Below are 22688 nucleotides of genomic sequence, written 5' to 3' on the forward strand. Positions count from 1 at the left end.
GAATTACTATTACTACCAAGAGTAGACAGTTTTTAAAACTTTGCTCTATGAATGCATTTTATTACTAAAAATATTTATGTTTTAGTATTTTACTATATATAATATAGCAGACACTATATTAAACATGAATAATGCCATATGTTTAAAATAAATTTAAATTGTAATTAATATACTTTTTGTTTTTTCTAATTAAATTTTAATTTGCTTTATTGATATTACTGTTATAATTAAAAATAAGTATTTTTCAAAGCAAATTACTGCTAGTATCTTTATATTGAGAGTTCACTTATAATTTAGGTTTCCTAGAATACGGTTGTAAATGGAAACGAAGGTATACTATGTCCAATTGATAAACACTAGGATATTCCACCAGTGCCACTTATGAGAGATCATCAATGGTTTCATTTTCCCTCTATCTGTTCATTCCCCACACAGCCTGATTCACACATGATTGTCACCCAGTTGGCACCTGAGTGTGCAAATCCTAGTCTAGAGTTGACAAAAAATAGAAGGGAGTATGCATTTAAACTATAGTGTAAGAAAGACATCTTTGCTCAGAATTCTTTAAAATGCACTTCTTATCTTCGAAAGGAATTCAAGCTTACTTTATATTAATTATAATCACTATTTATTGAGCTCTAAATCTCTGTCAATTTTTCCAACAAATATATGCAGTTAATGTTATTATTGATGTTTTACAAATGAAGGGATCTAGATATTTGATAATTAATAATCTGTCTGAGGATATTTAGTAACAATTACAGCTGGAATTCAACACCAGATCTCTTTGACTGCACAGCCTGACAAAGTCTTAGGCAACTGCATTTTAGCTCCTGTGTTGAACTTACCCTCTTTCCCCTCTGAAGCCTCCTTGGATTGTTTGGATTCTATAAAGGGGGCATCCTTATGCCATCTCTGCACGGGATCTTTCATTTCCATGTTCCAGCACTTATCACCATGAGTCACACTTGGTAGAAGGTCATTAAAAGATTTTAGAAGTAAATAATGACATTCTCTCCTGTCTGCATTTCATTTAGTCAATACACACACACACACACACACACGCACATACACACACACACACATATTACTGAGTACTGAGGATCCTTATAAGCCTTTAAAATGTTGTGAAAGATTTAAAAGTTTAGCTAGAGAGAGGAAAAATAAAACAGGTGTTTTTGAAACATGTGTATTCTGGGAGTTGTTTTGATGGCATTTTATATTTTCAAAGGTTTAAATAATGGAATAGCTTTGTTAAAAAATAAAGATTAAACTAATTTTATTATTTTCTAATTTTAAAAGTTATATTTCAAAATAATAATAATTATAGGCCGGGCGCGGTGGCTCAAGCCTGTAATCCTAGCACTTTGGGAGGCCGAGACGGGCGGATCACGAGGTCAGGAGATCGAGACCATCCTGACTAACACGGTGAAACCCCGTCTCTACTAAAAACTACAAAAAACTAGCCGGGCGAGGTGGCGGCGCCTGTAGTCCCAGCTACTCGGGAGGCTGAGGCAGGAGAATGGCGTGAACCCGGGAGGCGGAGCTTGCAGTGAGCTGAGATCCGGCCACAGCACTCCAGCCTGGGTGACAGCGCGAGACTCCCTCTCAAAAAAAAAAAATAATAATAATAATAATTATAAAATACAAACCAGTAAAGGAAGTTTTCATGTAATAATCCCTAAATAAAAAACAAAACTGTTAGAATTGTATATTTATAACTGTCAGTATCATTGTCATACACATATGTCTGCTTATGTATGCATATTAAATATAAAATAAATTTCAATTCATTCTTACAGACATTAATCTAAATTTATAAGACTGGATGTATGCCCAAATTATCAATGTTTGTGTATGTGCATATGTATGCATATATAAATATATGTATTTATGTTTAATATACATACACACATATATGCATACATACATATGCATATATATGTGTATATATATAATTTTTAAAATGCTGCATAAAGCTGTCTTGAAATTAGAACATTTTTAAAGCATTGTATCTTGTCAATCAGTAAATATCACCATAAGCATTTTTAATGAATGCACAGTGTTAACAAATTTTGGATATATTGATTATTGTTTAGCATAATAAATAGTTCAGTATATGCTACATATGTTTTAATTGCTGTGGTACTTCCACTTATTTATACTCTCTCTGTGTATATATTTAAAAATGTTAGACTGTTACAAATTAGCGGCTTGGCCGGGCACAGTGGCTCATGCCTGAAATCCCAGAACTTTGGGTGACCGAGGCGGGCGGATCACCTGAAGTCAGGAGTTCCAGACCAACCTGGTCAACATGGTGAAACCCCGTCTCTACTAAAAGTACAAAAATTAGCCGGGCATGGTGGCACCTGCCTGTAGTCCCAGCTTCTCATGAGGGTGAGGCAGGAGAATTGCTTGAACCCCAGAGGCGGAGATTGCCAGCCTGGGGGACAAGAGTAAACCTTCCTCTCAAAAAAAAAAAAAAAAAAAAAAAAAAAAATTAGCGGCTCATGCCTATAATCCCAGCATTCTGGGAGGCCAAGGCGGGCTGATCATGAGGTCAGGAGATCGAGACCATCCTGGCCAACATGGTGAAACCCTGTCTCTACTAAAAATACAAAAAAAAAAAAAAAAAGCCAGGCGTGGTGGCGGGCGCCTATAGTACCAGCTACTGTGGAGGCTGAGGCAGGAGAATCGCTTGAACCCAGAAGACGGAGGCTGCAGTGAGCTGAGACTGCGCCATTGCACTACAGCCTGGGCAACAGAGCGAGACTGACTCAAAAAATAAAATAAAAATAAAATAAAATAAAATAAAATAAAATAAAGATATGAAATGTTCTAATTCTCCCTATTTTTATTTATTGTTTTATTTTAAAATGTTAGTATAAGTACTAGCAAATGGAACATTTTATATTGTTATACTCCACTTGCTACGGGAAAGATGGAAATCATCTTTAAAATGGATTTGGGTGTGTGTACAGATTTTAAATCTTAACAAGGAATTATTTTGTATCTACAACACCAGGAAAAATTCCTGAATAAAATGGATGTACATTTCTTGCTGCCACAATGAGGGTAACAGGTGGACGGAGTTTTCTGTGCTGGACATCACACCCCCCATTTTGATTCGCCGTCTTCCATTCCTGTGCAGTCAGTAGTTTAGTTATTTAAGTTTATATTTCCATTGAAGCATGAATAAACATGAATAGATTATTTTACCCTAATACACAATTAAAAAGCTACAAATTTCAGTAGAAATCAGCTTGCACAAGTTATTTTCTTGCCAAATAAATCTATTAATACTACACATAGTGGTATTTAAGCATTGACTCATTCTTTTTGAATATTTTTACGTAATCCTAGAATGACGTAAATTGTTCAAGTATAAAGTATTATGAAGTTATAGAGAAGCAGTATTTGAAAGGTTATGATGATATCATTTGACTAAGAGGAGCACAATTATCAGTATTTCCACTTTAAATAATATTACTTCTTTAATAATTGACTTAATGCCTTGTTCTACTTTATTATTTTATTATTGTATTTGCCACATTACGAAAACAATCTACACATAATTTTTAAAGGCCATTTTAATATTTTCCAAACATAGTTTTTACGTATTAATATTATTATTTACATTTTATTCTAGTTGTTGGCATATCTCACTGTCTTGTCATTCTCTCTAGTCATTAATATATGACTTCTTTATTGTATTCTAATTTTTGATACAGATATTCTAATGTAAAATATATCGTAATATATTCTATATTCCAAATTACTCCCAATTTATTTCCTTATTTTTGAGCAGTGGTAGGAAATACACCATACATTTTATTATTTTAATAGTAGTAACATTATATAAGAAACCATTCAAAGGTTAGAGATAGTAACATTCATGTATCAGTTAATAAATTGATCTTTTCCAAGGTGAGTCAGGTATGTACTAAGGGAAACTAACAAAAACAAAATATGGTAATGTAACAACTCCTCACAGATAAATAATTCTGATGGTCTAGTAAACACTCTAGTGGGAGAGAAAGTAGATCTCTGTGCAAGAAAACATCTTAATTCTGCAAACACTCCCAAGGGCGGGTTAGTAGGACAAGAATTCTGTGCTAGACTCAGAAGCTTGGCTCAACCACTACTTTCTACTCCGTGTTTGGCTCAACCACTACTTTCTATCATGAAGTGTTTACTTTCATAGGTGATCTTCAAGTTCCTAGAAAGATGGTTCAGACTTTTTTTCGGATCAAAAATCATTGCAGTTTACAAAGCTACATAGTACATTATTGAAGACAAGGGCCCACATAGAATATTAGTTGAATTTTAGAATTCTTTATAACAATTCGTATGAACTAGCAAAAAGTAGATATCCACAAAGTACTCAGTATATATTTTTTAATTGATTAATAAAATATGTTTAGAGATCAGCTTTTTCCATCTGTATTTCCAGGCTGTGCTGATTTTAGCCGAAGGCATATATGAGTAGGTTCAGAGATTCCTTAGCAGATTCCTTTGCAGAGCCAAAAGGTGTTTTGAAATGATCATAATAATGTGAGAAGTACATGGTTTCTGTACCTAAACTTGCTCAGATCACACATATGTTTTCAAATTTGCTTTTATTTTTACATTTTAAGTGAGAAATATCTTGCAATAAATCTGTTCTTGTAGATGTGACCTTTGTTGATGTTCCAACTTTGCGTACTTTTTCTGTTTAAATGACATATTATTTCACACTAGTCAGCAGGACAAAAGGGAACTAAAAAAGGACAAAATAAAATAAGTCAATGACATGATTTATAAGTGAATATAGTCTGCATTAATTCTGCTGTAAGTGTGTACCATACAGAGTTAGCATGTTTAAGTTTCTCTATAAAGCCATTGGAAAGTAATCGTTTTATTTAGCAAAAGCACTATTGAAGAAAGACTTCGTGTAATGTCCTTTATCCAAACTTAATGCTCACTTTTATTTGGTTTTTAAAGTTTGTTTCCATGGCATATGACAGAGGAAATGCTTTCTCTGAAGACCTACTTTAAATTCTTATAAAATATCATTGATTAAATTTTCTTAAAGTAAATGTTAGACTTTATCTGGAGTCTTGACTGAAAATGTTCAACACACATACTTTATCCTTTAGCATTTGGATATTGCATTTCCCTGTTCTCTTGAGTGCTAAAACAAATTGGATATAATATAATTTCAAAGTGCAAAAAACAAACCACAGAAAGTTACTCTCTACATTCTTGATAGATAATCATTTAGCATTGTTTGAGCACAGGCTTTTGGTTTCTGAGTTAAAAAAAAAAAATTAAAGGGAAATTTTTTCCAAAATGTTTACATATGAAATGTGGGATAATTTTGATAGCCAATTTTAAAAAGAAAAAATCTGTTTATATACGTTGTTTTATATGTGATGATTTCAGTATATCAAAATAGGATATTAATATATATTAGTTTGCTAAAAATAATCTGCATAAAATTCTGAGGACCTTGTGTTACCACATACTTTTCTTCTCACTTTTATTATTTATTTATCATTGCAGATTAAAAAAATCAACAGAAATTTTCCTGTAAACCAGCAGGTAAGATCAAAGCATACTGCATACTTGGAAAGCTACATAATATATTTCTTCAATTTGATCTATTATAGAAGATAATGTTATCTGATTTCTAGACAGAAATAATTGATACTGTCATTTACTATCTTCAGTGAGAAATATACATTTCAGCTATCTCTTTCATATTATATAATATGTAGATTCCTCTACTTATATTAAAAAGTACTTTAAAAATGTGTATCTAAGTCAAAAATTATTGTTTATACAAAATAATGATATTTATTTGAATACATTGTTGAAGAACTTACAGTTTTATTTACATATGATAGTTTTAGTATATCTTAACTTTTGGAAGACATACTTTTAATTTATCTCAAAATTCAAACGGATTTTTCACAATTTGCTGACAGTATTTCAAATAAGTCTAAGGCAATGCATAGAACAAAAATAATTTTGATTATTCAGCTCTATAAACTTCTCACTCTTGATATCAACTTTGATTTGAAACCATTGATCAAATCTAAATATCTATGATAGCTATTTATAAATGACACATAAATTACATATTAATTTTAATGATAAAAATGTTTAAATGCTCTTCAATGTATAAAATGTAAGATCTTTTTCTTATCTAAACCTCAGTTCCCTTATCTGTTACATTTGTATAAGGGTGACTATCCTGTAAGTTTATTTTGAGGATTAAATAGTAGCACATGTAAAGTTCTCAATCTATGCTATCATTATCATCAAAGTTTCCAAATGTTTACACTTATTCTTTGGAATACAGAATTTATGTTTTGTAGAAATTGTATCATTAATGATGCTGCTAGCCCAGATCAGCTTCCAAAGCCATGTGTAACTAGAACACTGGAGAGAACCACTTTGGAGAGTTCATTGTGTCTACAATGCTCTGGTCTAGTTATTTTCAGCTCCAGAAGTCCCCTCCCTCCTACCTTAAGTCCCTCAGTCCTGAGTCAAGTTGATATTTTGGATAAATGCAGAGGTTGGGGAGGTGTACATGTCTTGCCACATGCTGCAGCAGCCTGTAGTTGTTTCTAAGTCCCTTACTTACAGTGTGGAAAGCAGAGCTGTCACCAGCAGACTCTGCTTACTTGCTCTGTGATGACACCTGGGATGCTCCCTTTGTGGCTCCCATGCTTTCCCAGGTGATTCTGATATGGGTGTCATCTTGAGAACTGCAGACAGGTTCAAGATAGGTGTCATGTTAGAGCTACAGTTTAATGTTTTTATAGGGTTCCAGTAGAGGGAAAATGGCATTAATAAGAAATCACTCAGATAGAAGAAAGCATCAGCTATAGGAGAAGATTATAATGTCCATCGATAGACAAGGTTGTTTTCTAGTCAGATCTATAAAAATGGAAATCTGCTGTTTTGTAAATTCGTCTCCAAAATAAAAAAAATGGTGAATTTTTTCTTTTTCTTAATTTAAGAATGACTCTAGACCTGTGTCATCACCCTCTCATGCCTTTTCTAACCTCAACATGGGAGATATTAATATTGGTGTAGTATATTACTACAGTGGTCACTCCCCTGATAGCCCCAAAGCTATTCTGTAATCATAATGACAATTACAGCTAACACTTCTCACGTAGTCAGCCTGCTGACTGGGACCACTTCTTGCCACCTTTGCTTATATCCAGGTTTAGAATAATATTAAGTAAAATAAATGAGAATTTGAATAAATCACACATAGAACAGGTAATAAAAAACCTCAATATTCTAACACTATAATGTTCTGACACATACTCATATGTAAACATAGATGTTCATTATTATTCATCATTTTTATTTGCTAGCATGCTAATATTTTTCATTATATAATTATTTCAAATCTGAAATTATGTAATTCAAAACTATTTCAAATTTTATTTCAATTATTTTGGCAGCTCACAGTTTTGAAAATCGTAACAAATTCTTCCCGGCATTTAAGAAACCTGAAAATAATAGTTAATAGTTTTTTTTTTCATTACTACTTTCCATTGTATACATGAAGCATTTTAAGAAATAGGATTAATTTATAGTTAAATATTTATATTATTACATAATTAGGAAAACTCACCTCACAGTATGACAACAATGCATTAAATGACTAGAATACATTTCCTATTTAGTAAAATCTGAGCCAGTTTAAGGAAATTGAAATTTAAAAGCACATATAATCCAATTTCTGATGATATATGTATTAAATAACTCCCTCGTATTCCTGGTATTCTAGGTATCAAAACAAATTAAAAGTCATCCAAGCTACAATGAACCAGAAGTTCTCTGCTCCCTGAGATCTGATTTTCAATTTGTGCTACCCAGATGGTACCACTACCCTAACCAGATAAATTAAAACGAAAGCAAAACACAGGGACAGAGCCACTGCAGTCCAACTGAGACAAGTGCTAAGATTAGTTCCACATGAACTCTGCCATACTCCAGAATGCATGATGCTTTCAAGAAAAATTCTCTGTCTGAAGAAGATGGTTGGGCCCAAAATTATAAAACCATATGAGGAAATGAACCATTATAAAAAAATGCATAGAGACTAAAGAACTATCCAAAATATTTTTAATCATGATTTTTTTAAATAAAGAAATCAAAATTGTAAGACAAGAACAGGACATAGTGCTAAAATTTGTAGTTGTTAAAAGAACCAAACAGGAGTTCAAAACTGAAAACAAAAACAACAACAAAAAAAACCTATATTTAAAATTAACCAACTAAATAATCTTAGTTATTGCCTCCACTTGAAATCACAGTAGTGTATCTCCTACTTCACTTTTCATGAGGAGTAAGTTTTCCATTTTTTTCTATGAATCTGAGACACATTCATGTGTTTTTGTTTTATTAAGAAAACTGATTTGGATTTGGTTCTTTTTTTTTTTTTTTTCTTTGAGACTGTCACCTAGGCTGGAGTGCAGTGGAGCAATCTTGGCTCACTGCAACCTCCGCCTCCCTAGTTCAAGCGATTCTCCTGCCTCAGACTCTTGAGCAACTGGGATTGGAGGCATGTACCACCACGCCTGGCTAATTTTTGTATTTTTAGTAGAAACAAGTTTACTTTGTTGGCCAGGATGGTCTCAAACTCTTCACCTTAAGTGATCTGCCTACCTTGGCCTCCCAAAGTGCTGGGATTACAGGCATGAGCCACAACAGCCATCCTGAATTGGTTCATTTTTACAGTGAACACACTGAAATTCAACTTGCCCTGATAACTTTCTGTTGAAAAGATGAAAGGTGGGACAGTGGTCTTGCTGATGAACAAAATAGGGATAACTGAATGGATGTCAAGTGATGTTGTGATAATTCTCTCAATATATTAGAGGTAAAGGCATACAGGCCTAGAGAACCAGGCCTACATCACACTACTGTATGTACCTAGACCATTAGGTCATAATTTATTACATGTGTCATTTTTACTCATTTTTAACTGAAGTTTCTTCATCCTGAAATAAATCTCATTCCTTCCACAAAAATAGCATTTTTCATTAACTTTCTTCTATAATTGTTTACCTGGGAGTAACATTATAAAGTATTAATTCATCATTAAAATATTAATATAATGAGCTTTATATTAGGCAGTATACAAAATAATATAATCAAATTGTTTACATTAGTTTAAATTAATAAAGTTATACTTATTTAAAACAACATGTTAGCTGTGGCAGCTATTCTTACAGAAATATTTACATTTGACTAACCATAATAATTTGGACACATTATTATAGATGTGTACATACCATACATAGAATCCTGGCAGCTGGAATAGAAAGTGACTAAAGTCTCTAGTAGTGCTGGGGAGAATTAGGGAATTTCAGGACACTTTAAAAATCCGTTTCTGGAGTGGCATCAGAAAAGAAAGAGGAGTAGGATAAATTTTGTCAGTTTTGCTTCTCTATAAAAGATTTTCTTCTCTATAAAAGCAACAGAAGAATGGCAAAAATAGAATCAACTTTTAACAAATATGGAAATTCACAAAGGCTCACTGAACCCAGGGAGCATTTATTCAAGGAAAACAACTGAGTCTTGGTAAGAACAGCAAGCTTTGTGGCATTGTAACTGGACCTAGTTCCAACCCCTCCCTTTTCTCTGGCAATATGGTGGCTTACAGAATAATGATGTATAACCTGAAATTTATAATCTAACAAGTTGTATATTTAATTCATTCAATTTTAGCGTTATTGAAGATGTGTATTTGTGTGTATTTAGACAAAATATACTATTAATGAAACTGACAATTGGTCTTTATTTTTGGGGGATGTCAAAATTTATTTTTTTCAATTTGAGAAAGAAATTATCCTAGTTCTTTATATATTCAATTTATAAATGTTAAAAACACATTATGGAGTCACACAATCTGGGGATAATGAGCCTATTGTTGTTCTGGTCCATTTCATAACACTTGGTGATAAAATATGCTGGCATTTTATGATCTAAAGGAGAATCCACCTCAAAAAATGTAATGTGTCTTTATAAATTAACTGTTGGAAAATCAGCTAGCTCATAAATCATTTGATAACCAACATGACAGATATTTCACATGAAAAAGAGGTGTAAATGTTATTTTACAGTTAAACTAAAAGAGCCCACACCTAATTATGTAAACAATTATGTATTACAGTTAAAATAAAATATACACTTTAGAAGACTTGGGAAAGGGTTATTCAAATAATAGAAAGTTGTATTATGTGTGTGTGTGTTGAATTTATACACATGTATACATGGGCTTCATTATTGAAAGAATTGTCTTAATTCTCATTGGCTTTCTTTTCTAAATATATAGATTTTCAAAATCCTGAGGGTGTGGGGAACAAATATGGCAAAATTGTCTTGTTTCGCATTTTCCAGATTGTTATATAAATGGAATCATACCGTATGTCTGAATTTGTGTGGTTTCTTTCATACAGCATAATTATTTTTAACATTGCTCATTTAACAGCGTGCAAAAATCCATCATTCTTTTTAATGCTGAGTAGTACTTCATCAGTGGCTCTACCACCGTTTGTATATTGTGTATTATCACATTAATGCACATTTGCTTGATTTTAAGTTTTAGTGTATTACAAATAAAGCTGATATAAATATTTATGAAAAGTATTTGTCTTGACATATACTTTTACTATATTTGAGTAAAATCCTAGTAGTGTAATAACTGGATATTACGGTTGTATATTTTGAACATTTTAAGAAACTGCAAAACTGTTTTCCAAAGGGTTTTACATCTCACATTGACACCAGCAGAGTAAAGATAATCTCGTAGATATCCCTTATGGTCAGGCCTTTAATTTTTGGACATTCTAATAGATGTGTCATGACCTGTTAAATTTTAATTTGCATTTCTCCAAAGAATAATGATGCTGAGCAACTTTCCACATTCTTATTTGACATCTGTATATATTATTTTGTGAATTGTCTCTTCAAATGTTGCCCAAGGATAGAAGTTTTTAAATTTGATGAAGTCTAATTCATTGTATTTTAATGAATCATGCTTTTGAAAATTCGTAACACAGGAAATAAATTTTCACGTATTTTTTATCCTAGGTTTTTTACAGTATGCTTTTTATTTTAAATCTATGATTTATTTTTATTTAACACTTGTTTCAAAAGTGAGGTAGAGATCAAAGGCATTTTTAAAGGGAGATACAATAGTTCCAGCATATTTGTTGAAAATATTATTCTTTCTTCACTGAATTATTATTCCTCTATCAAAAAACAAATTGATCACATACATGTGGGCCTATTTCTGCACTCTAAATGCTGTTGCCTTCATCTATTTGTATCTCATGACACAAATACAAAACTTCTTGAATACTGTAGTACTACAATGTCTAACATCAGTAGTGTGAGTCCCCTAGCTTTGTGTTATTTGTTGTTGTTGATAAAACTTCTAATATTTTTATTAATGTTTTTATATAATTGAAATGTAATAATTGTACACATGTTTGGGGGACAGTGTAATATTTCGAATCATATATACATTGTATAATGAGGGAATCAGGGTAATTGCCAAATCCATCACTTTAAACATTTATCATTTATTTTGGTGGCAACATTCAAAATCTCCTCTAGCTATGTTGAGGTTTACACTACGTAGTTATTTGCTATAGTTACCCTACTGTGTAATACAACATCAGAACTTATTGTGTATCTATAACTTTGTACCCACAGGTGAACCTTTCCCAATCTCCCCTCACTCTTCCCCTCCCTAGCCTCTGGTAACCACTATTGTACTCTCTACCTGTATGAGATCAACATTTTTTAGATAACACCGATGAGTGAGATCATGTGATGTTTGTCTTTCTATACATGGGTCATTTTACTTAACATAATGTCCTCCAAGTTCATTCATGTTGCTGTGAATGACAAGATTTCATTCTGTTGTACAGCTGCAGAGAATATATATATATATATATATATATATATATATATATATATATAATGCCTCATGTTCTTTATTCATTCATATATAAATATGTCTCATGTTCTTTATTCATTCATCTGTATATGAACATTTAAGTTGATACCATATCTCAGCTATTGTGAATAGTGCTGCTTACTGGGAGTGCAGCTATCTCTTTAACATACTGATTTCACGTCTTCGAGTGCATACTCAGTACTGTTTTCCATAATGGGTGTACCAATTTACATTCCCAACAACAGTACACAAGAGTTGCCCTTTCTCCACATCCTTGCCAGCATTTGTTATTTTTATTTTTTTTTCTTGTTTTTTGATAATAGTCATTTGAACTGGTGTGGGGTGATACCTCATTTTGGTTTTGATTTGTATTCCACTAATGATTAGTGATTTTGAGCATTTTTAAATGTAAACCTTGGCCATTTGTATGTATTCTTTTGAGAAATGTCTTTTCAGATCTTTTGCCCATTTTTAAATCCAATTACATGGTTTCTTGCTATTGAGCTTTTGAGCTTCTTATATATTACGGTTATTAATATCTTGTCAGACAGGAAATTCGCAAATATTTTTTCCCACTCTGTGAGTTGTCTCTTTGTTGGTTATTTCCTTTGATGAGCAGAAGGTTTTGTTTGTTTGTTTGCTTGTTTTGTTGTTGTTGTTAGTTTCATACAATCCCATTTGTCTATTTTTGCTATTGTTGCCTTTGCTTTGAAGTCTTATTTTTAAAAATCCTTGCCCAGCCCAGTGTTATGAAGCAATTTCCCTATGCTTTCTTCAAGTGCTTCCATAGTTTCAGGTCTTACTTAAAGTTCAGGTCTTACTTAAATTTAAGTCTTTAAGACATTTTGATTTGATTTTTGTGTGTGGTGAGAGATAGGGGTCTAGTTTCATTTTTCTGAGTGTAGATATGCAGTTTTCCCAACATCATTACTGAAAAAACTATTCTTTCCCTAATACGTGTTCTTGACACTTTTGTTGGCTTTAAGTGTATGGATTTATTCTTAGGGTTTTCTATTCTGTTCCATTGGTTTATGTATCTGTTTTTATGCCAGAACCATACATTTTGTTTACTATATCTTTGTAGTATATTTTAAAGTCATGTTGTGTGATGCCTTAACTTTATTCTTTTTTGCTCAAAATTGCTTTGTCTATTGGCAGTCTTTTACATTTCCATTTGAATTTAAACATTGCTTTAAAAAATCTGTGAAAATGGCATTGTCTTTTTGATAAGGATTTCATTAAATATGTAGATGGCTTTGGTTAATATTGACATTTTAGCAATATTAATTATCCCGATCCATGAACACAGAATACCTTTCCATTTGTTTGGATTTCCTCCAATTTCTTTCATCAATGCTTTACAGATTTTATTATAGAGATCTTCTATTTGTTTGGTTAAGTTTATTCCTAAATATTTCTCTGTGGCCATTGTAAATGAAATTGCTCCCTAATTTTTTTATGATAGTTTGCTGTTGGTGTATGGAAATACTACTAATTCTATGTTGATTGTGTATTCTGCAAATTTACTAGCCATTCATTAGTTATAACAACTTTTTGGAGTCTTTAAGGTTTTCTACATCTATGGTAGGTGTGTTTATTTATTAGGTGCAAGAGATACTTTGACAGAGGCATGCAATGCGTAATCACATCATGGAAAATGGGATGTTTATCCCCCATCCAGTTTTCCCAGCACCATTGATTGAAGAGACTGTCATTTCCCCCATTGTATATTCTTGGCACACTTGTTGGAAATGAATTCACTGTAGGTGTATGAATTTATTTCTGGGTTCTCTATTCCTTTCCTCTGATCTGTGTGTCTGTCTTTAACAGTACCATGCCATTTTGCTTACTATATCTCTATAGTATAATTAGAAATGAAGTAATGTGAATCCTCAAGTTTTCTTCTTTTTGCTCAGAATAGCTTTGTTTAGTCTGGATATTTTGTTGTTGCAAAAAAATTTTAGGATTGTTTTTCTATTTATCTGAAGAATGTCATTGACATTTTGTTAGGAATTGCATTGAGTCGGTAGATTGCTTTGGGTACTATGGATATTTTAACAATATTGATTCTTCAAATCCATGAATACAAAATGTCTTTCTTTTCGATGCATTCTTTTTAATTTCTTTCACCAATGTTTTATCGTTTTCATTGTAGTGATATTTCCTTTCTTTGTTATTTATTGCTATTACAAATGGGATTACAGTTTTGATTTCATTTTCAAATTATTCACTCTTGGCATTTAGAAATGGCACTGATTTTTGTATGTTGATTTTGAATCCTAAAACTTTAATGAATTTATTTATCAGTTCTAATAGTTTGTTGGTGTCTTTAGATTTTTCCAAATATGAGATCATAACATCTGCAAACAAGGATAATTTGACTACTTCTTTTCCCACTTCGATGCTCTTTATTTCTTTCTCTTGTCTGATTGCTCTAGCTAGAACTTCCAGTACTATGTTGAGTAACAGTTGGGAAAGTGGACTTCTTTGTTATGATCCAGACAAAGATGCTTTCAAGAAAGGCTTTCAGTTTTTCCCTATTCATTATAATACTACCTTGGGTCTGTAATATACGGATTTTATCATGTTGAGATATGTTCCTTGTATTACCAGTTTTTTCTTAATCATGGAAGGATTTTGAATGTTATCAAATGCTTTTACAGCATCAATTGAAATGATCATATGGTTGTTGTTCCTCATTCTGTTGACATGATGTATCACATTGACTGATTTGTGTATGCTGAACCATTGTTGAATCTCTGTGCTAAATTCCACTTGGTCATGATGAATGATCTTTTTAGTGTGTTGAATTTGGGTTGATAGTATTTTGTTGAGGATTTTTGCATCAGATTTCATCAGAAATATTGGCCTTTAGTTTTCTTTTTTGGATGTGCCTTTGTCTGCCTTTGGTATCAGGGAAAACTGTCTGCATAGAATAAGTTTGGAAATATTAGCTTCTCCATTTTTTGGAGGAGTTTAATTAGGATTGGTATTAGTTCTTTAAATGTTTGATAGAATTCAGCAGTGAAGCCATTGGGTCCCAAGCTTTTCTTTACTGGGAGACTTATTAGAGCTCCAATTTCCTTCCTTGTGATTGGTCTGTTTTGATATTGGATTTCTTCATGATTCAATCTTGGTAAGTTGTATGTGTCTAGGAATTTACCTATTTCCTCTGGATTTTCCAGTTTATTGCCATATATTTTCTCATAATGGCAAATATATAAATTTCTACTGAATTTATGCAGTATCAGTTGTAATTAGAAATTTATCTCTAATTTTATTTATTTGGTTCTTCTTTCTTTTTTTGTTAGTTTTAGTAAAGGTTTATCAATATTATTTATCTTTTTTAAAAAAACTTTTTACTTTGTTATCTTTTGTACTGTTTTATTTGGTTATTTATACATAATTTATTTCTGCTCTGATCTTTACACTTTTTTTCTTCTATTAATATTGGGTTTGGTTTGCTGTTGCTTATCTAGTTCTTTAAGACATGTTAGGCTAGCTGGGCGCGGTGGCTCACCCCTGTAATCTCAGGACTTTGGGAGGCTGAGGTGGGCAGATTATGAGGTCAAGAGACTGAGACCATCCTGGCCAACATGGTGAAACCATGTCTCTATTAAAAATTCAAAAAAAATTAGCTGGGCATGGTGGCATGCACCTGTAGTCCCAGCTACTCGAGAGAATCGCTTGAACTCAGGAAGTGGAGGTTTCAATGAGCTGAGATGGCATCACTGCACTCCAGTCTGGTGACAAAGTGAGCAAGACTCCATCTCAAAAAAAAACAAAAACAAAACAAAACAAAACAAAACAGACATGTTAGGCTATTAAGCTATTTATTTGAAGGTTTTTGTTTGTTTGGTTTTGTTTTTTATATAGGCACTTATAGCTATAGATTTTCCTCTTAGCTCTGCTTTTGCTGTATCCCATAGGTTTTGTTATGTTGTGTTTGTATGACCATTTGTTTCAAGAAATTTTTCAATGTCCCTCTTAATTGCTTCATTGACCAACTGGACATTAAGGAGCATATGGTTAATGTCCATGTGTTTGTATAGCTTCTAAAATTCCTCTTGTTATTTGTTTGTAGTTTTATTCCATTGCCGTCAGGGAAAATGCTTGAGATGATTGTGAGTTTTTCAGTATTTTCAGACATGTTTTGTTAGCTGACATATCTCCTTGAGAATAATCTATATGCTAAGGAGAAGAATGTTTATTCTGAAGCTGTTGGATTAAATATTCTGTAAATATTTATTAGGTTCATTTGTTCTAAGGTGCAAGATTAAACACGATTTTCTTTGTTGATTTTCTTTCTGGAAGATTTGTCCAATGCTGAAAATTGGGTGTTGAGTTGTCTAGCTATTCTTGTATTGAGGCCTGTCTCTCTCTTTTGCTTTAATAATATTTACTTTCTATATCTGGTTGCTTTGGCACTGGGTGCATATGTAATTACTATATCCTCTTGATGAATTTACCCTTTTATCATTATATAGTAACTTTCTTTGTTTCCTCTTGTAGTTTTTGTCTTGAAATATATTTTGTCTGGTATAAGTATAGCTACTTCTTTTATCTTTTTTGTTTCAATTAGCATGGAATATCTTTTATTATTCCTTTATTTTCAGTCTTTGTGTATCTTTAGAGGTGAAATGTATTTACATTAAACAACAGATAATTGAGTCTTCCTTTTTTAATCTATTCTGCCACTCTATGTCTTTTGATTAGAGACGTTAGTGTATTTACATTCAATATTATTATTCATTAGTAAGGACTTACTCCTGCTATTTTGCTATTTGTTTTCTTGTTGTTTTGTGGTCTTCTCATTCTTATTTCCTTTCATCTAGTCTTCCTTTTAGTTAAAGTGATTTTATCTGGAGGTATGATTTAAATTCTCTTTTATGTTATTTGTGTATCCATTGTATGGTTTTCGATTTGAGGTTGCCATGAGGATTGATAGAGTATCCTATAACCTATAATTTTAAATTAATGAGAACTTAAAACTGGTTGCATAAACAAAAACTAATATAAACTCTACACTTTAACTTCTTCTTCCAACTTTTTAACTTGTTGTTTCTCTTTATGTCTTATAGTACTGTTTGTCATGAAAAGTTGTTGTAGTTTTTATTTTTGATTGGTTCATCATTTAGTCTTTCTACTTAAGATGGATAGTTTACACACCACAATTACAGTGTTATAATTGTGTTTTTCTGTGTGCTTACTATTACTAGTGAGTTTTGTACTTTCAGGTGATTTTTTCTTGTTCATTAACATCATTTTCTTTCACACTGAAAAACTTCCTATAGCATTTCCTGTAGGACAGGTCTGGTGTTGATGAAATCCCTCAGCTTTTGTTTGGGAATGTCTTTATTTCTTCCTCATGCTTAATGCATATTTTCACTGGGTATACTATTCTAAAGTAAAAATTATTTTCCTTCATCACTTTAAATATGCCATACTAGCCTCTACTGGCCTGTCAGGTTTACTCTGAAAAGTCAGCTGCCAGATGTATTGGAGCTCCATTGTGTGTTATTTTTTTTTCTTTTCTCTTGCTGGTTTTAGAGTTCTCTCATTTTCTCTGGTCTTTGGAAGTTTGATTGTTAAATGTCTTGAGGTTGTCTTCTTTAGGTGAAGTCCATTTGGTGCTTTATAACGTTCTTGTACTTGAATGTTGTCTCTCTTTTCGCTTTGAAAATTCTCTATTATTATTTCTTTGAATAAACTTTCCACTCCTATCTGTTTCTCTACCTTCTCTTTTAGACCAATAACTTTTAGATTTGCCTTTTCAAAGCTATTTTCTACATCTTGTGAGTGTGTTTCATTATTTGTTATTTGTTTCTCTGTTGTCTCTTCTGTGATTTTCAAATAACCTGTCATCAAGGTCACTAATTCTCTTTTTTGCTCCACAGTTCCCCTATTAAGAAACTCCTACACATTCTTCAGTATGTCAGTTGCGTTTTTCAGCTCTACAATTTCTGCTTGATTCTTTTAAACTATTTCAATCACTTTATGAAATTTATTTGATAGAATTCTGAATTCCTTCTCTGTGTTGTCTTAAATCTCTTTGAGTTTCTTCAAACCAGCTACTTTGAATTTTCCTTGTGAAAGGTCATACATCTGTATTTCTCCAGGACCGGTCCTTTGTGTCTTATTTATTTCTTTTGGAGAAGTTATGTTTTCCTGGATAGTCTTGATGCTTATGGAGGTTTGTCAGCATCTAGGCATTGAAGATTTGGATATTTATTATAGTCCTCACAGTCTAGGCTTGCTTGTACCCTTCTTTCTTGGGGAAGCTTTCCAGCTATTCAATGGGACTTTGGCCCCAAGACCAATAACACTGATTCTTGTAGACTCATAGGTGTGCTGACTTGGTGGCCTTGGATAAGATCAGAAGAATTGTCTGGTTTGCAGGTAGATATTTTTGTTTTCTTCTCTTACTTTTTCCCCAAACCAAGACTCCTTCTCTGTGCTGATCAGCTTAGAGCTAGAGGATGGGTGATGCAAGACCTCTGTGGCTACCACCATTAGGACTGCACTGGGTCAAACCTGAAGCCAGCAGAGCACTGAGTCTAGCTCAAGGTCAGCTGTGATCACTACCTAGCTACTACCTAGGTTCACTCAAAGCCCTAGGGCTCTACAGTCAGCAAGTAGGGAAGCCAGACAGGGTAGTGTCCTGTACTTCAGGACGGTGAGTACCTCCATGCCCCAGAAGGGTTCAGATATGTTTTCTAGGGTCCAGGGACTAGGGTCAAAAACCTTAGAAATCTACTTGGTGCAGAGGCTCATGCCTGTAATCCCAGCACTTTGGGAGGCTGAGGCAGGCAGGTCACTTTAGCTCAGGAGTTTGAGACCATCCTGGACACATGATGAACTCATCTGTACTTAAAAATACAAAAATTAGCTGGGCATGGTGGCACATGCCTGTAGTCCCAGCTACAGGGGTCTGAGATGGGAAGATTGCTTGATCCCAGGAGGTGGAAGTTGCAGTGAGCCAAGATCACACCACTGCACTTCAGCCTGGGTGACAGGAAGACCCTCTTTCAAAAAAGAAAAAAATAAAATAAAATCTTAGAAATCTACCTAGTGTTCTATTCTGCCATGGCTAAGATGGCCCTCAAACTATAAGACAATGTCCTCCCCTCTTCTTTCTCCCCTTTTTACAGGCAGGGAATTTCTGCCAGGCTACCACCAATATTCACTTAAAGTCCAAGGGCTCTTCAGTGAGCTTGTGGTGAATGCTACGAGGCCTGGGAGCCATTCTTCAGGGCAGTGGGTTCCCTTCTACTGCAGGACAGGTCCAGAAATGTCCAAGAGCCTAGGCCTGGATTTAGCCATCACAATAGCCTGCTTGGTTCTCTACCCCATTGTGGCTGAGCTGGTTCCTAAGGTGCAAGACAAAGTCCCCTTCATTTTTCCTCTGCTTTTCTCAAGCAAAAGGAGTCTTTCACGCTAGTCACAACAGCTGGAAATGTATTAGGTCTCACCTGAAGCCAGCATGTCTTAGGGTGTCACCAAAGGCCATGGCATACAAGCAAGGTATCACTGCAGGATATCAGGGCCCAAAGATTCTTCAGTCAGCAGGTGATGAATTGTCCCCAGACTGGGTCTCTCCCTTCAAGGCAGTGGGTTTCCTTCTGGCCCAAGGTGTATCTAGAAATGTTGTCTAGGAGGTAGAACCTGGAATGTGGCCTCACAACTCTGCCCTGTGCCCTGTCCTATTGTGGCTGAGCTGATATACAAGATTTGAGACAAAGTCCTCTTTACTCTTCCTGCTCCTGTCTTGAAGCAGAATGAGAGTCACTTTCATTTCTGTGAGCTGCACTGCCTGGGATTAGGGGAGGAGTGGTGCAAGCCTTTCTCTTAGCTGCCTTGGCTGGTATCTCCCTAGGTCAGCTGTTTCCCTAGTCCACTGGCTCTAAGCCCAGCACAGCACTAGGAATTGCCTAGGAATGTCAGCCCTTGTGGCTTAGACTGCCTTCAAGTTTACTTAGGATGCTGGAGCATTTTAGACTCCAGTGGTGAGTTCTGATGTCTGGGATGGGTGATTCCTTTCTGACTGCTCTGAATGCTCCCTCCATGGGAAGGCACCAGATGAGCACCAATCTTTGCTCTTTATTGCAACAGTGCAGCAAAACAGTTCAACGCCAAGCCTGCCAGTCGCTGTGCTCTTCTTCCCCTAAGTGCACAGATTCTCTATTCACACCATGAAGTCACTGCTAGGGGATGGGGGAGAGGTGATCTCAGTGATTCAAAATTTTCTTTGATATCCTCTTCAGTTCCTTCTCAACAATATGAAGTTAAAGCCAGGTACTGTTATTGTTCACCTGATTTTTTGCTCTTACAATGGTGCTATTTTGTGTGTGGCTGTTGGTTAAAATGTGGTGCTCCTGTTGGGAAGAGGAGATTATCCATGGAGGTTGTTATTCAGCCATCTTGCTCTGTCCTCACTGAAAAAAATAAAATAAAACAACACAAAAATAAAAAATACGTAAAAACATCTATCATATTTTTGTCCTTGATTCTATTTATGTGATCTATTATGTTTGTTGATGGGTATATGTTGAGCCATATTTGCAACCCTTGGGTGAATCCCACTTGATCATGGTGAATGATCTTTATAATGTGTATTTGAATTTCCTTTGCTAGTATTTTGTTGAGAGTTTTTGTGTTTGTATTCATCATAGCCATTACCCTGTAGTTTTCTTTTCTTTGTTGCTCTTGTGTCCTTGTTCTTATTCAAAGTAATTTTGTCTACTCTGTAATCTCGCTCTTTCTAAACAGAAAGTTAGAAATACATAAACAACTTACAGACTTATTCAAGAGTAATTGTGTATTTTTGAAATTGCATAGAATCTTTATTTTTATTTTTATTTTTTTTTATTATACTTTAAGTTCTAGGGTACATGTGCATAACGTGCAGGTTTGTTACATATGTATACTTGTGCCATGTTGGTGTGCTGCACTCATCAACTCGTCAGCACCCATCAATTCATTATTTATATCAGGTATAACTCCCAATGCAATCCCTCCCCCCTCCCCCCTCCCCATGATAGGCCCCGGTGTGTGATGTTCCCCTTCCCGAGTCCAAGTGATCTCATTATTCAATTTCCACCTATGAGTGAGAACATGTGGTGTTTGGTTTTCTGTTCTTGTGATAGTTTGCTAAGAATGATGGTTTCCAGCTGCATCCATGTCCCTACAAAGGATGCAAACTCATCCTTTTTTAAGGCTGCATAGTATTCCATGGTGTATATGTGCCACATTTTCTTAATCCGTCTGTCACAGATGGACATTTGGGTTGATTCCAAGCCTTTGCTATTGTGAATAGTGCCACAATAAACATACATGTGCATGTGTCTTTATAGCAGCATGATTTATAATCCTTTGGGCATATACCCAGTAGTGGGATGGCTGGGTCATATGGTACATCTAGTTCTAGATCCTTGAGGAATTGCCATACTCTTTTCCATAATGGCTGAACTAGTTTACATTCCCACCAACAGTGTAAAAGTGTTCCTATTTCTCCACATCCTCTCCAGCACCTGTTGTTTCCTGACTTTTTAATGATTGCCATTCTAACTGGTGTGAGATTGTATCTCATTGTGCTTTTGATTTGCATTTCTCTGATGGCCAGTGATGATGAGCATTTTTTTCATGTGTCTGCTGGCTGTATGAATGTCTTCTTTTGAGAAATGTCTGTTCATATACTTTCCCCACTTTTTGATGGGGTTGTTTGTTTTTTTCTTGTAAATTTGTATGAGTTCTTTGTAGGTTGTGGATATCAGCCCTTTGTCAGATGAGTAGATTGCAAAAAATTTTCTCCCATTCTGTAGGTTGCTTGTTCACTCTGATGGTAGTTTCTTTTGCTGTGCAGAAGCTCTTTAGTAATTAGATCCCATTTGTCAGTTTTGGCTTTTGCTGCCGTTGCTTTTGGTGTTTTAGACATGAAGTCCTTGCCCATGCCTATGTCCTGAATGGTACTACCTAGGTTTTCTTCTAGGGTTTTTATGGTACTAGGTCTAACATTTAAGTCTCTAATCCATCTTGAATTGATTTTCATATAAGGAGTAAGGAAAGGATCCAGTTTCAGCTTTCTAGTTATGGCTAGCCAATTTTCCCAGCACCATTTATTAAATAGGGAATCCTTTCCCCATTTCTTGTTTCTCTCAGGTTTGTCAAAGATCAGATGGCTGTAGATGTGTGGTAATATTTCTGAGGACTCTGTTTTGTTCCATGGGTCTATATCTCTGTTTTGGTACCAGTACCATGCTGTTTTGGTTACTGTAGCCTTGTAGTATAGTTTAAAGTCAGGTCACGTGATGCCTCCAGCTTTGTTCTTTTGACTTAGGATTGTCTTGGCAATGTGGGCTCTTTTTTGGTTCCATATGAACTTTAAAGCAGTTTTTTCCAATTCTGTGAAGAAACTCATTGGTAGCGTAATGGGGATGGCATTGAATCTATAAATAACCTTGGGCAGTATGGCCATTTTCACAATATTGATTCTTCCTATCCATGAGCATGGTATGTTCTTCCATTTGTTTGTGTCCTCTTTGATTTCACTGAGCAGTTGTTTGTAGTTCTCCTTGAAGAGGTCCTTTGCATCCCTTGTAAGTTGGATTCCTAGGTATTTTCTTTTCTTTGAAGCAATTGTGAATGGAAGTTCATTCATGATTTGGCTCTCTGTTTTTCTGTTACTGGTGTATAAGAATGCTTGTGATTT

General features: G+C 34.2%; 1 protein-coding gene across 1 annotated transcript in view; it reads left to right on the forward strand.

Moving 5' to 3' along the window:
- SNTG1 (syntrophin gamma 1) overlaps positions 1 to 22688 on the forward strand; it is a gene marked incomplete at its 5' end in the record, with an annotated part of 382785 nt that overhangs the window by 150856 nt on the left and 209241 nt on the right. The window contains one exon of the mRNA XM_033202518.1: positions 5545 to 5583. Coding sequence (XP_033058409.1) covers positions 5545 to 5583 — 39 coding nt within the window. The remainder of the gene's footprint in view (positions 1 to 5544; positions 5584 to 22688) is intronic.

Source organism: Trachypithecus francoisi, unplaced genomic scaffold (genome assembly GCF_009764315.1).
Source record: "Trachypithecus francoisi isolate TF-2019V2 unplaced genomic scaffold, Tfra_2.0 Lachesis_group7, whole genome shotgun sequence".
Taxonomy (NCBI): Eukaryota; Metazoa; Chordata; class Mammalia; order Primates; family Cercopithecidae; genus Trachypithecus; species Trachypithecus francoisi.